General features: G+C 39.1%; 1 protein-coding gene and 2 long non-coding RNA genes across 6 annotated transcripts in view; 2 read left to right on the forward strand and 1 right to left on the reverse strand.

The window, feature by feature from the left end:
• Positions 1 to 3921: 3921 nt before the first annotated feature.
• Positions 3922 to 5262, forward strand: LOC145437647 (uncharacterized). The gene is made up of 2 exons (XR_013914705.1): positions 3922 to 4413; positions 5031 to 5262. It is a non-coding gene; the product is annotated as an uncharacterized LOC145437647 (long non-coding RNA).
• Positions 5211 to 6818, reverse strand: LOC145437646 (uncharacterized). The gene is made up of 2 exons (XR_013914704.1): positions 5555 to 6818; positions 5211 to 5394 (listed from the first exon to the last, which is right to left on the reverse strand). It is a non-coding gene; the product is annotated as an uncharacterized LOC145437646 (long non-coding RNA).
• A 2826-nt stretch (positions 6819 to 9644) lies between these two features.
• The window catches only part of LOC145437644 (histone-lysine N-methyltransferase SETDB1-like), a 39553-nt gene continuing 32922 nt past the window's right edge, over positions 9645 to 16275 (forward strand). For 3 of the 4 annotated variants that reach the window (XM_080314925.1, XM_080314927.1, XM_080314928.1), the window contains exons 1-3: positions 9645 to 9695; positions 11725 to 11814; positions 15206 to 15340. In XM_080314925.1, the coding sequence (XP_080171051.1) occupies positions 15299 to 15340 (42 nt within the window). In that variant the 5' untranslated portion in view covers positions 9645 to 9695; positions 11725 to 11814; positions 15206 to 15298. Of the gene's footprint in view, positions 9696 to 11724; positions 11815 to 13668; positions 13809 to 15205; positions 15341 to 16275 lie in introns of those variants that run through there. The other variant, XM_080314926.1, reaches the window with a different exon arrangement.

Here is a 16275-nt window from a genome sequence, read left to right on the forward strand (position 1 = left end):
TACGATTTCACTCTGTCAATGAATGCAGTCATATAATCCATGAACAATTACTGCGAAAATGGCGAACAAAATCATTGAGTTAAAATCTCCAATCAGATCACACTCAGCCACAACAATGAGATATTTGCTGGTAAATGAAATTCTTCTATGGCCTATATACACTTCGATACGAATATGCCTCACATTCAACATACTGTGTAAAGGCTTTGCGTTAGGCTTTTAAATATCACAACAAAACCACAAAGAAAACGAAATTGGATAGTTATTCAACACAACAGTGTAGAAACGTAGCTTAGATTCATTTCTTTTGCCATTCATATGGTTCTCCATTCAGGTTCTCCAAAACTTCTTCGTATGTCCTCTTCATGGTTATGGATAGAAACATTAAAGCAACTTCTTGCAACACCACCAACTTGAAGTATTTATCGCTGCTGTGTGTTGGTGCTAATTTCTTCATGAGTTCACTATCCTCATGCACCACATCCTTGTTGAACACTATTCGTGAAAATGTATTGTAAGCGACGTATTCTTTTCCGGAGTTTAAATCTCTAATCCATTTTGCACATAAGATGCAGGTCTTGCTTTTGATGTACTGGAATATGGCTTTGATTTCATCCATGATATTTTCTCCAACGGGAACGATCATTTTCTGCAATTCAGGATATTTTGTTTGAAGAAAAAGGGCATGTCGCTGACACCGAACATCCTTTTGCGACTCGTGTAGTGAAAGATTACAAATATCTACAATCTCCTGAAATATTGTGTCACCGATTGCTTTGGTTTCTTCATTGATATCCATGATTTTCAAAGGTAAACTTCTCATGAAATATTTATGGTTGGGGAAATTTTGCAGCGGTATTCTTCGTTGTCTTTTTTTGAAATAAATAAATAGGTATCATCAGGTATCTCAATCATTGCCTTACTTTCTTAGCGAATAATTGCTTCACCGCTTAAATTGGCAACATCCAATTGACTTTACAACTCAAATATGACCTAACCAGGAAAACATGACTTTATAACTTTCCTAATATAGCTACCCCATGATGATGCGGTTTTTGCGTTAAAATGGATTTCACGACTTACTGATGCATAGAAAAAATATGACTTCAATGACTTTCAATGGCCCTAGTGAGTTTCGAATTGTGAGTAAACCAGGACGCAGTAGACTCTGAAATTCATTTCATTTGGTAGAACTATCCCATGCCGACTCTGTGATGGCCTAATTATTGTATCTGAAGTCGCGCAAGACTTTTAAATAGGCGGTTGAAAGTTGAGTATATTCCTATAGACGCGTCGACATCAAATAAGTGTCTATACGCGCATACTTTCGTTTCGAATTGTGATTAAACCAGGACACAGTAGACTCTGAAATTCATCTTATTTTGAAGAACTATCTAATACCGATTCCGTGATGGCTGAATTGTTGTATCTGAAGTCGCGCAAGACTTTTAAATAGGCGGTTGAAAGTTGAGTATATTCCTATAGACACATGTCGGCATCAAATAAGTGTATATCCCGGCGCAGGCTTTCGCCTCGAATTGTGAGTAAACCTGGACTCAGTAGACTCTGAAATTCATTTCATTTGGTAGAACCATCCCATGCCGACTCTGTGATGGCCTAATTATTGTATCTGAAGTCGCGCAAGACTTTTAAATAGGCGGTTGAAAGTTGAGTATATTCCTATATAGACGCGTGTCGGCATCAAAAAAGTGTTTATACCCGCGCAGGTTTTTGCCTTGAATTGCGAGTAAACCTGGACTCAGTAGACTCTGAAATTCATTTTATTTTGAAGAACTATCCAATACCGATTCCGTGATGGCTGAATTGTTGTATTTGAAGTCGCGCAAGACTTTTAAATAGGCGGTTGAAAGTTGAGTATATTCCTATAGACGCGTGTCGGCATAAAATAAGTGTCTATCCTTGCGCAGGCTTTCGCCTCGAATTGTGAGTAAACCTGGACTCAGTAGACTCTGAAATTCATTTCATTCAGTAGAACTATCCCATGTCGACTCTGTGATGGCCTAATTATTGTATCTGAAGTCGCGCAAGACTTTTAAATAGGCGGTTGAAAGTTGAGTATATTCCTATAGACGCGTCGACATCAAATAAGTGTCTATACGCGTATACTTTCGTTTCGAATTGTGATTAAACCAGGACACAGTAGACTCTGAAATTCATCTTATTTTGAAGAACTATCTAATACCGATTCCGTGATGGCTGAATTGTTGTATCTGAAGTCGCGCAAGACTTTTAAATAGGCGGTTGAAAGTTGAGTATATTCCTATAGACGCGTGTTGGCATCGAAAAAGTGTCTATACCTGCGCAGGCTTTCGCCTCGAATTGCGAGCAAACCTGGACTCAGTAGACTCTGAAATTCATTTCATTTGGTAGAACCATCCCATGCCGACTCTGTGATGGCCTAATTATTGTATCTGAAGTCGCGCAAGACTTTTAAATAGGCGGTTGAAAGTTGAGTATATTCCTATAGACGCGTGTCGGCATCAAAAAAGTGTCTATACCCGCGCAGGTTTTTTCCTTGAATTGCGAGTAAACCTGGACACAGTAGACTCTGAAATTCATCTTATTTTCAAGAACTATCCAATACCGATTCCGTGATGGCTGAATTGTTGTATCTGAAGTCGCGCAAGACTTTCAAATAGGCGGTTGAAAGTTGAGTATATTCCTATAGACGCGCCTCGGCATCAAATAAATGTCTATACGCGCATACTTTCGTTTCGAATTGTGATTAAACATGGACGCAGTAGACTCTGAAATTCATCTTATTTTGAAGAACTATCCAATACCGATTCCGTGATGGCTGAATTGTTGTATCTGAAGTCGCGCAAGACTTTTAAGTAGGCGGTTGAAAGTTGAGTATATTCCTCTAGACTCGTGTCGGCATCAAAAAAGTGTCCATACCCGCGCAGGCTTTCGCCTCGAATTGTGAGTAAACCTGGACTCAGTAGACTCTGAAATTCATTTCATTTGGTAGAACCATCCCATGCCGACTCTGTGATGGCCTAATTATTGTATCTGAAGTCGCGCAAGACTTTTAAATAGGCGGTTGAAAGTTGAGTATATTCCTATAGACGCGCCTCGGCATCAAATAAATGTCTATACGCGCATACTTTCGTTTCGAATTGTGATTAAACATGGACGCAGTAGACTCTGAAATTCATTTTATTTTGAAGAACTATCCAATACTGATTCCGTGATGGCTGAATTGTTGTATTTGAAGTCGCGCAAGACTTTTAAATAGGCGGTTGAAAGTTGAGTATATTCCTCTAGACTCGTGTCGGCATTAAATAAGTGTCTGTACCCGCACAGGCTTTCGCCTTGACTTGTGAGTAAACCTGGACTCAGTAGACTCTAAAATTCATTTTATTTGAATAACTATCCAATACCTATTCCGTGACGGCCTACTTGTTGTATTTGAAGTCGCGCAAGACTTTTAAATATGAGGTTGATAGTTAGGTATATTCCTATGGACGCGTCTCGGCATCAAATAAGTGTCTATACGCGCAGACTTTCGTTTCGAATTGTGAGTAAACCTGGATTCGGTAAGCTCTAAAAATATTTGATGGTGAAGAATTATGCAATCCTGTGATCTTGATGGATTTGTTGTGATATCTGCAAGCGCCCAACACTGAAATAGAATCAATCAATCAGATAGCTATATTAGTATTCGTCGAATATACTGGTTGAACGTATATTGCTCAATATATCTGTGAAAATAATGTGCCAAATAACGATATTGTATCTCCTTTGGTCATAAGGTTCAGATATGCAGAGGTAGACTCATTCCAAAATCCCAGCCTCGAAGTCGAAAGTCCATGTAACTTGACTGTTTTCACGCACAGGGTTAATCTTCACAATTTGTTTTCATCAGTGTTTCACTTGATCGTTCGCAGTGCTTCACGTGTGTGCAAAGATTCCGCTGAGATTCCGCCAGGATGACTGCAGTAACAAAAGTCCTTGTTATTTCTGTTGGCTGTTAGGTGGGATTATTGCTTAGATTTGCTGTGGATTTGGGTCTTTGAGTGGGATCATGAAAGCTGTGAAGGAGATAATTCATAGAGTCAGATGTTATGTCGCGTATGGTTGGTCCAATACGCAATATGCCGTACCTACAATGCATTGAAATCGCTGCCAAAACCCATCCATATACCGACAGGCGACCGGACGCCATTAAGACCAAAAGTGCGGACTTATAGACAACCAAAGGCAGAGTCATTTTCAAATGCGAATCACTAACAAGTATCTTGCTTCAATGAAGTATCCGAGATACGCAACACGCAAGAAAACTGACTACTGAACACGGGCAACTCTTGCCGACGTACTGCAGTAGTGCCGTTCATATTTTATTTCCACGCACCAGTGAAATTGTGGTAATGTCAGAAGTGTCCGAAATCGGTAAGTGAAAATGTACTGTGTCAGCTATAGTTTTGTAAGAGTGTAACTAACCGCTTATAGTAGTATTGATTGTGGTATGGTAGTCATCGAAGTATTATTATTGTTTACACTCACGTGCATGTGCAAATAACTGAAATATGTATGCCTTGAAAAACTTGTAAGTAGAAGTGTACATAGTCTGAAATAAAAACACTTGAAAATCAATTAAGAAAAAAAGATCTATAAATGCATTAGTTACTATAAAGGGAGTTCATAACCTGCTGACTTCATGACGTATAATGGTTATATATCGCTGACCTCCTATTAATGGAAGAGTTGCTATTACTTTTGAAAATACACTTCTTTTTGTGTACGGTACATGTGCGGTCATGTAATCATATTAGTTACTTTAGTTATTGAATGAGGAGTGTCAGATATCTGTGACTGAGCCTATCAATATTGACCGCTCAGTAAAAGATGAAAACTTATCACTATCATCATAATAGTCGTAAAGTTAGGTAGGATGCAGCTGGCAATCCTTCATTTTTATGATACTTCCGAACAGCATTTGATATAGGTCTACTGCCTTCGATTCGACTTTTTTATAAAACTCAGTGATATTTTTACTCCTGCTCTAGATTCATCCAATGATGAAGTTGACGCATTCATTAAAGCAAGACCAGAAACGGCCGAAGCGACCAAGTCTATTGTGATGATTCATCCTCATTCGACAAACGGCATCGTCAAAATTAGTTGAAAGAAGCTATTGCTGGACACAAAACTCTATATTTCTCTCCCTGACACAGTAGTACTGTTGATGGATTGGTTATGTTGCATTTATTATTTTCAATACAACTATTCCTTCACGAAGCATTGTAAAATTGAAATCCTTTGAAAGTACTGGATTTGATCGGATGCGCAGACAGGATTTTTCGTTGGCTTTTGTTGCAGAATCCCAGTGGCCAGCCAACAAAATTTCCGTGTACAGTTTTTCTCAGCTTCCTGAAAAGCGTAATTGTTGTGTTACTGACGGGTAATTATTTGGCACCCGACTCAACATTTCATGTGAATGAGACTCATTCGCTCATGCATCAAACTGGATGTTATAATTATATGACAATATTCCTATTGATAATATAGCGAGACAATCTCCAATACATACTCTTGATTGAAATCCTGATAATGCTGTGATGCACTAATAATTCATTCGTTGCTCGAGGGACCTGTTTGCAGCACTTCAACTCTCCCCTGATAGTTTGCATAAGTTGGCAACCTCCATCCTCTCAACTGTAATTGATAATACCAAGATTAATAACTGAAGGAGGTTCTCCACCACATTACACATACCGGTGTATTTCATTTGGTCTAGACAAGCGGCTTAAGCTGAACAAGCTAGGCTGATCATACTATATATCACTAACATCCTTAGGTTATAGTCATCAATAATCATACTCAAACGACCCCTCGTTTTCGGAGCAGCAAGAAGTTCCACTGATATGGGATCGAGCACATCAACACTTGAAACGTGTCCTCGTTTCAACATTACTTTCGTAAGTGAGAGGAAAAAGCATACTTACATTCGACATCTGAATACTCGGACTCGCCTGGTGAATCCATTACAAGCGAAACCTCCGCCATAACTAACTAAAATAAGCGCCCTGCTACTGCAAGTCCGCCAACCCTATAGCATACATATGCAGCGGCCAGAAGAGATGTCAACTACATGACGTCACAATGAACATTCCGCTTTTTCTGTAAACATACCAATATTGGGACTTTCGGTCCAAATTACGGCAATTTCCGATTAGTTTGAAATACGGAAAGTCGGCCATTTCGGTATGAAAAAAAATTCTGAACATGATTCCGCAAAGTTGTCTATGAAGATGCAGTTGACCTTTAAAATAATAATTCAATAAAATCATGATGATAATAATAATAATGATATCTTCATTTTTCAGCAATGTTGGTCGTGATTAGACTGGGCGAAAGTGATGAGATTTTTAATCATAAGCTTGTCTAGTAGGCCGTGAACTGGCGATAGGACAAGTGTTGACCTTTATTATTAGCCTCCGCCCACCAGTTAACAAAATTCGTTTGTTTTTTGCTGTCACTATAGTATTTGATCCATGTCTATGGTAACCCTGCTAGTAACTCGAATGCATCGCAAAGACACCTTACTATCTTTTCATTGTATCGCAATTTTTGAGGTGTATTGAATTGATAAAAACTGTTATTAAACCGAACCGAACCGATCCCTCTTACCTTAAAATATTACAATCTGCATTTCATCATCTGGCGATGATTCATGAGATTCGCAGCTCATAAAATACTACACACACAACGTAATATGAATAGCTACAGTGACTTAAAGTCATCGCAACGAGCAGCAAATTCTGAAATATTATGGAAATCAATTTTGAAGAGATTCTTTCAGTTCAGTTCGTTTATTAATAAAATTTCTTCGTTTCAGAACACCACAAGACTGCGATATGGTATAAAATGAAAAGATAGGAAAATGTCGATACGAGGTACAGAACTTCATTATACAATTATACATTATAAGCATACAATATAAGCATATTGACATTCGTCAGGGGTAATCGTAAGCAACTAGCAGAGAATAGAAAAGAACATCGTATATCAACAATTTCAAACAAAATATTTGCTAAATTTTGTTGATTCCGGAGTTGCGCCGTCTCTTTGTATGTCCGGATCGGTTACTCGTGAAGTGTGCGGAGTGCGGGCATTTGAGCAGCAAAGCGGGTTTTCCGTAGCTAACTAAGCTATTTACATCAGGAAAAATGAAGTATCGGACTTTGCGTTCCGATTTTATGCCGGCGCCTCAGAAAATAGGCAATGGGAATCCTAACAGAAGTAAGGGCAAATGGAGGTCTCCCGCCGCAAGAAGAAATGCGCCGGCAGTAACCAGCAGAAAGCTTCGCGGGCGCTCTAATAAGTTACCCGCCGCTCCTAAAAACGCATTTAAAGTCACGGTACGCAATCAAAAAGTTGCTAAACGACAAAAGACATCGCAGGAACCAGTCTACCAATTCAAAAAGTATCTGGAAGCGGCTAAAGAGGTTGCTAATGTGAGAGTGCCCATAGCAAAGAGGCTCGCGCCCGTGAAGCATACACAACCACAGCGTAATATCACAAAGTCAACTAGAATTATTGGTGCTAAATCTGCCTCTGTACAAGTGATAGCAGATGAAGATGACAATATGGACTTTGCAGAAGATATTCCTATTGCTGAAAGACGAGTAAGGGTTGTACGGACGGTAATAGCTGCGCCGGAAAAATCAAATCCCTCGACAAGTATGACAAGCAGACTTTCCATGAATCGGCGCAACACGAAAACTTCAGTACGTAAAGGTGCTAACCCATCACAGCCTCCTGCAAGACTGTTCTGGCAATCTGTGTCATAATGAGCTCTTGTACTTGACCCCCTATTGAATATATTGATGTGCGACCCTTGACCTACTTGGTTTCCTTATAGATAGCAATGTAGTCATTGACTATAAATCTATAATAACCTTTTAAATTCAGTGTTGACTATAGTATATTATTAACCCGGCTATCATTTGTGTATGATTTAAAAAACAAAATTGTAGTTGGAATTAAATGTTCGCATTAATCTAATCTTACGCATGGTGTGATATCCTGTGACACCTCTGACATCCCCATAAGTTTTGATCAGGAATAATGATGATTTTTATGAGCCTTTAATGTTAGCTTGGAGCTGACGAGTTTGAATTGAATACCGTAACTGTGCGTACTGCGAAAAATCAGTATACATTGTGTGGGTTTGTTCACTAACTTGAATACTTATCCTTTGTTATTGCCTTATTGGTATCATTTTATTGACGTGAAGCAAGTGTACTTTTTTCTGGATCCCGGGGACCACGGATTAAATTGTTAAATTGCCTAAAACACAGTTTACACCAAATTTGGCTTGATTCCAACTGGTAGATGTGAACGCAAAGGAATTTGAAAATTTCTATTTTACTGTGAAAAAAATCTGAAACAAAATTTTGGATTTTAACGTTAAACCCATGAAATTGACTAAAAAAACGATGCTCAACAATTCTTGCTCACTTCCGACCAGAAGCAGCGAAGGTATTGCAGTTTACAATTTTGGATTCACAAAAATAGCCTGGACAGGGGATAATCCATGAATTATGAATGAAGAACTCCAATAACTTTGCTTCTACTGGTTAGAATCGCGTCAAATTTGTTTTGTATCATTTTTGTTGATGACTCGAAAATTTCATGGGGTTGACGGTAAAATTTGAATTGAAAAAATATTATAATAAATTTTAAATTTTAAACATGGTTTGCATCATGTGCTCCTGTGTATTGACCTTGTGATAATTCTGCTGGCACACATTTAACTGCATACGATTTGAGAGAATTACATTGTGTTTCGTTAAGGTGGTTATTGCACATTTCAGCTCGAAAAATGTATTTCGCAAAGAGTTGTCGGAATTGAAACTTTCGTACTGTTTATATTTTGCCGTTTTCTTATAATATTTGCTCTATTTTCTTCTGTAAATACCGTTGCGGTTTTGTTGCATTTCATTGAACCACTTTTAATATACAATTGAATCATATATTCATATTGAAACAAACCCGAATATTTTCGGCTGGCCGTCCCTCGTCAGTGGTAATCGTCGGCAACTAGCGGAGATTTTCAGAAAATTTTCGGGTTTATTTCAGTATGAATATATTATCCAATCGTATCTTGAAGTTCTGTACCCCCAAGAAGCTCTTTAAACCACTTTTGATATGAAGGGTTGTATCACTTATTACGACTCAAATATCTTTCAATCGTTGAGAGGTCAGAGAGTGTCAATAATATAGTTGCTTTATCTTCAGTCAGTGGTCTGCCCAAGATATTTCCATATACCTATCTGCTACTATTAACAGCCCCTAAGAACATATTGTGTTTGTATATATCCAAGTTTGTTGTAAAATGCATGTCCCATCTACTTTATAGCATTGAAGGCATTGATATTTTGCAGAGGCTGAAAATAGTTTTGAGTTGATTTTATTTTCACCGCTATCACATTTCTTTGAATCTTAGAAAAGGCCTTATGATTGCATTGAGAATAATACACCACGGATATTATTTTGCGATGTTATAAAAATTGTGATGCAAACAGAAGAGGTCAGCCATAACTTTGAAGGAAAAACTCCAGTCAGCCATTTTCGGAGAAGGTCTTCCATCTACAAGTCTACGGGAAAGGAACGATCGCCTTTCAAATCTCCCAAAAGGACGATACACAATACAAGCTCTAGCTCTGGTAAGTTTGAAGGTGCATAAAGTATGTTTTTAGTTGTTCGCCATGGAGTAGACACTTCAACAGAAGCAATTTTGTGTAATCCCAAACTGGCACATTGAGCTCAAGGGGACTCTAGTCAGGAAAATGACTTGACTCTCGAGTCAGTTTGTGTATTGACTCGACTTGTACTTGAGTCATCTCGAATGGCTCAACACATTCTATATTGAAAAAGAATCCCAGAAACTGTATTTTTTCTATTTGATCAATCATGCTTAGAGCGAGATAAATGAGTTTATTTCGAATCCGAGGCCTTCAATATCACCCAATATCATCATCATCATGAAATTTCCACACCTGCTAGGTGTCGCTATGCTGTAAACAAAATATCACAAATGTAGTTCTAGCCTACAAAATTTATATTTGACAAAGAGAAATAATGCTCCGACACGTCAAACACCGTACCTCAAAATTGCGATGCCACATTTCCGATCTAACGTCTGTTTTAGGAAGTAATAGGTCAGTCCTTTGTGTTGCTAAAGTTTGAAGGATTGTGTGCGACTAATCTCGGAGAAATTTCGTTTTGAGATTTCAATATTCCAAAGATTGTTTGTTTTCAAAGATTGCTGTGAAGTTCTCTAACTAAGGCCATGGTATACCTACGCCCAACGAAAATTAGCAAAATCTAGTTTTTGTCTTCTCGAAAAATCAGTAGCGAGTCATTTGCGACAAAAAGTTGTACAAATTTTTGGTTCCTGATCAAGCGATATAACAAAATTTTATGATATTGAACATTTTCGCAGTAAAAGAAAATACCAACTGTGAGCCCAGTAAAATTGAAATTTTGCAATTTTTACTCATTTTTTTGGGGTGAGATAAGGCCATGACGTATGAACAGAGGTATCATGTTAATATTTCCAACCCATCAAAAATATATATTGAAAATCTTGAGCTTACAATGAAATTATCACCAGTGACACAACAAACATATGCTTTGAGTTAATATTGCAAGTCGTCGAAAATTCTAAGAAGGATGCATGTGCGATTTCAGCGACCTCATATTTCAGGAAGCAGTAAAGCAACATGCAGCACGCAGAGCACTCACTTTGTGTTCAATTGCACCCAGACAGTGGCTTATGACATACCATACACCTTGTGGCAGAATTTACGTGTGAAGTTTTTTCTTGTCGACTGAATGTTGAGTTGTTTTTGTCAGCACTGTACTGTTGGGTCAGTGCGATTTTGTGGTTGTTTTGTATGACCTTGCCTACAAACAGATGCGGGGACTCAAACTCCTGTGCATTCACATATACCAGTTGGAATTGTGACAAATTTGGTTTGCAGCGTTGTTTAGGAGGCTATCTAACAATTTAATCAGTGAATCATCCGAAAAAAAAAGCTATTTTTGTACATCCCTACTGTTCATCCGGGAAAATATCAATCGTTTCCCAAGCGTCATAAACGACTTGCAGACAGATTTAAGGCATACAGCTTTTGGGTACTGAGAATGTTCGTGACCTAGAAAAAAAGAGTTGGGGGAAATGACAGCTGTCAACAAAAAACTCGAGAGTGACGTACAATTTGAAGAACTTCCGGATATTTAAGCATATTTTGGCATTTCCTCCCTGATGCAGTTTGAACATATAATCTCCAAACGTATCGTAACCCTAGCTTTAACCATTTGTTCTCCATGAATATTCTAAATTTCATACAGGTGGCATCGTAACTGGGGTTACCATTGATGATAGCCTATACAGCGGCATCTTGTTATATCTACTAGTCTTGACGATTACCCCTGAGGATTTATTTCAATATGAATATAGTATTCAAAAGTATGCTTTGTTATGCGGTAAAGTACAGTCAATTACCTAATGTTCTTGTTAGTACATTTTTTAAACGTGCAGATTCCTATCAGTTAAATTCTGAGACCTGAGGACATTCCTTACTATGATTTTCTACATTTGCAGAAAAATATTTGTTATCAGTTGCTTCAAACACGGTCATGTACGGAATTCAATGTGTCTAAAGTCTATTTATGTTCGTGTTTTCACAGATCAACAAGTTTCCGCCAATATTACATCTAGTGACTCGGTCCAAGAAGAAACAGATGCCTCTCTAGCTAAACTGCAACCGGCAAAGAGAGGTTTGTTTACTTGTCTAAGGGCAGTGATTATGATTGTGATGCTGCTCGATGCTATAGCAATAATTATATCATGATATGATATGAGTCATCTGGAGTCTATAGGAATCATGATTTCAAAAAATTTGGATCTTCAAAATTTCTCCGTTTTCCATGCTATATGGTCAAAGACCTTTTTCCTGTCCTAGCAGACAATAATAGCCAATCCTTCAGCGCTATTGCATAGGCTATCAGTTATAGATGCTGGATCGTGTTGTAGCTCCACCGGAGATATTTGTGGCCTACAAAACATGTAGGAATAGACCAACAGGCTATGAGCAAATTTTGTGCGGAATTGTGTGCTAATCTTCAGTGCACAACCTTAAGCAGGATGCAGAGTCCATGCACTTTTGCTGAAGTAAGTAACCATACCTTTTCCAACGGCTGTGCTCATGATTCCGATTCTTGTAGTGTAGATTATTCTTCAAGTGTCTGTACACCAAGCGCCAGTTCTCCTTGTCCCGCAATCACACATCATTGAGAGCGAGGTACACTACATGTATGTAGTCAGCCAATGATGCTTATTCAACCAATCAAGGAAATTGATATGATATGTCGTTGTTTTATGTAAAAGATCTAGCAGGCGTACTGGATTCATCTTGATTTGATATGTTTATTGTATCATTATTTTTTTTAACCAAATCCGTGCGATTGGGGTGTTGGCTACTGTATAACCCGTTTTACACTCTGCTCAATATCAATGTAGCAATAGTGAGAAGCCGAATGCATTGTCTGGTCTGGCCTAGAGCGTAAAGAAGACGTAAGCTTCTATTCCCTTTCAAGTCTTCATCGACATTGCTGGCAAAGCGACAGAAAATATTGATTTTATGGGATTATTCAAGCATTTGATTGATACAGTTGATACATTAGGTGACTTTTGAAAAGTCAGCATTGTGGCATAATGTGGCCTGAGTCGTCGCTAGGCAACGTGTACATTAATATGTCACTTCACTGAAATGGTAGGGTTGGAATTAGCAGCATGACGTCACATAACGTCATAGGTTCACGTTCACACGAACCTGAACATTTCAGGGGTTCGCACTATCCCTAGTGAATAGTTCTAGTTCTCGTTGCGAGTTTTGAAAAGTTGTACTTGCGCATTTTCAAAATCACATATTTTCGCAAGTCTGGTGTCAAGTGATCACGGCAGAATTTGAAACTTTATTGACAGCGAGACTATTCTTCACACCATCGAAGGATTCTGCAGTGCAAGAGATAGCGTTCGTCAAGTCTCAGAATTTGAGCTGTGCAGTGGTCAGTGATATTGAAGGGGTGACAGCATTGGAAGACTGTCCAACGGTCAGTGATCTTCAGGAGGCGACAGCATTGAAAGAGTGTGCTGTGGTCAGTGATATTGAAGGGGTGACAGCATTGGAAGAGTGTGCAGTGGTCAGTGATCTTCAGAAAAACGCAGCATTTGAAGACTGTGTAGTGGTCAGTGATTTTCGGGAAGGGACAGCATTGGAAGACTGTCCAGTGCTCAGTGATATTAAAGGGGTGATAGCATTGGAAGACGGTCCAGTGGTCAGTGATATTGAAGGGGTGACAGCATTGGAAGACTGTCCAGTGGTCAGTGATCTTCAGGAAAACGCAGCATTTGAAGACTGTGTAGTGGTCAGTGATTTTCGGGAAGGGACAGCATTGGAAGACTGTCCAGTGCTCAGTGATATTAAAGGGGTGATAGCATTGGAGGGCTGTCCAGCGCTCAGTGATATTAAAGGGGTAACAGCATTGGAAGACTGTCCAGTAGTCAGTGATCTTCTGGAAAATACAGCATTGGAAGACTGTCCGTTGGTCAGTGATCTTCAGGAGGCGACAACATTACAGAACTGTGCAGTGGTCAGCGATATTCCAGGGGTGACAGCATTGGAAGACTGTGCAGTGGCCAGTGATCTTGAGGAGGTGACAGCATTGCAGGACGAACGCTCAACGGCGAATTGTTCTTCTCCAGGCCAGAGGTGAGCTTGGTTGATCGGTAATAAATTTTGTGTCCTGATGGTGATGACAAGAGATTAGGGACAGGCCAGTGACACAGATAGGGGGGATAGAATCGGAAGCAGCTCTACCGTATTTCCAAGCTCTACTCTCGGAGAGAGTAATCTGCATATCCCTTAGTTTGAATGCACACGCATATCGCTCATATTGTTGCATATTCTTTGCGACCTAAATGTAGCCTATATACTTATCGTCCGTCATACTAGATTATGCACGCACATTCATCAGTCCATAAAGCCCTGGAATTTGTTTGTGATCAGCTCCCCCAATTTGTGAGTATGTCATTATTCACATATCGGTACTGAATTGAGTAAAATCTATCTCGATCTATGTTTTAATATACTGTAACTTACATATGTTTATGTGTATAGAGATGTTGAAATGAGCAAGATTATCTGATCCTTGTTGCATTGGCATTTCGCAAGCTTAATCTATTAGAATTTTAGACATGTCTGTTTCCGAAATATCCCTTCTCTCCATCCTTTTGGTGTACTTTTCTCTCGACTGGCCAAGCTCTTGGGACAGACTATTCGCACGGAAGATTTGTTAGATTTGAAACATATAATCCCAAGTACCCGAATTAAATTTCTAATTCGAAAGAAACCGAACAAAAGTCAAGTTCAGTTCCTATCAAATATGACTTCTTTCCCATAAGCCTGAGAATAGCAAATGTCTGACGTCTGTGCACCAAGCTTTGACTCGTTTCGCATTATGCACGTCTCCCATATAATCACAACTTTATTTTGAATGTCCATAATACTTGCATCTCATCTGGAGCGACCCCAATCACCGCTTTTTTCCACCCCGAGATAATTTCTGAAGAGGAAATTTTGTATGACAATGTGTAGGGATCGATCAGCAGGTTGCAGATGATGTGTGACAGTAAGGAGAGGACACGGCAAATATAATGTATAGCAACACATGACGATTTTTATAGAAGTTGTCAAGATGTCGTAACGGAGTTATATATAAGAATAAGCTGCAGAGCTGAAGTGATTTCAAGCTGATATTCAAACAAACATTTTTATATTTTCATGTATAAATGGTGTAATATTGAGCATAATCCATCTGTTGGCCCCTATTGTTATTTGATATGTCTATGCCAGTGATATTTAATGATGTGACTGTTGTCTGTTGATATGCAAAGTTCTTCAGAAACCTCCACTAGCTGCTGACGATTACCCCTGAGGTGTGTCAGTGTCAGCCGAAAGTATTCGGGTTTATTTCAATATATTATTCAATTGTATATTGATGTATTGTACCTCCAAGTTCTGTACCTCTTCAAATATTTTCAATGTAAATGAAGGGGTTTTTGTGTGCTTCAATTAAGCGTATTGCATCGTAACGCCATAATTTTCAGGTCGTTCGATGTTGGTGAGGGTGACGTTACTGTAACGGAAGATCACGGTCGTATTTGTTGTGCCGATTGGCATTTTGCATCATAATCGCGAATATGGATTTGTCGGACGTCTCAAAGGACGGGGAAACTTTGGAGGTAGGACTTTTGTACTTTGTCACTTTTTGTATTGCCTCGACTTGTACCCGAGTCATTGTGCATGACTCGAGACTAGGACGACCAAGACACACATTGCATTGTAACTTCGAAGAATAGTAAAGTCACCACATGATTGGTATTTCGTCTATCAGTACTGGTACTTGAAAATGCGACCAGAGACTTTTAAAAGTGAGGAAAATTATTGTATTTTATATGCGAACCATTCGATATCACCAAACAGAGTTATCAAAAGTGGTAATAACAAGACTTTAACTCGAAACTGAGCAGTCAACGCAATGACTTGGACTCGGACTCGAGTCAGTAGCATGAGTCGGACTCAACCCTCTGCTTGCTGCCTTGGACATATAATTGATACTTGGACTTTCCAGATGCAGGATTGTAACCAAGTCACAAGCAATGCTCCCTCTAAGTTGCGCACGTGCGCAGTGCTGACACGGTCTCTGCGCGCAAAAAATCCAATTTGATGACCTTTTTTTTAGTCGTTACGCACTGTTGTCCAATGGTCTGAGTAGTGAGTTGGAGAGTGTGCGCAGACTCGTCAAAAATTAGAGGGAACATTGGTCACAAGGCTTCAAATCACAAGTCAACCTCACTTTTATAGCTTCGACTCGAATCAAGTCGAGTCATTTTCAATTGACCATCGAGTCAAGTCCAAGCCCAAGTCAGCGAGCAGAGGGTCGAGTCCGAGTCATGGTATTATGACTCGATTCCGAGTCCAAGTCATTGTGTTGACTGCTCAGTTTCCCTTTAAAGTCTTGTTAAACCCACTTTTTATCACTCTGTTTGGTGATATCGAATGGTTCTCATTTAAAAAATACTGAATTTCCTCACTTTTAGCAGGTTCTGGCCGCATTTTCAAGTACCAGTACCAACAGACAAAATCCCAGTAGTGTGGCTACTTTACTATTCTTCGA

This window comes from Botryllus schlosseri, chromosome 4 (genome assembly GCF_051294905.1).
Source record: "Botryllus schlosseri isolate E-star chromosome 4, Bs_hap1, whole genome shotgun sequence".
Classification (NCBI taxonomy): domain Eukaryota; kingdom Metazoa; phylum Chordata; class Ascidiacea; order Stolidobranchia; family Styelidae; genus Botryllus; species Botryllus schlosseri.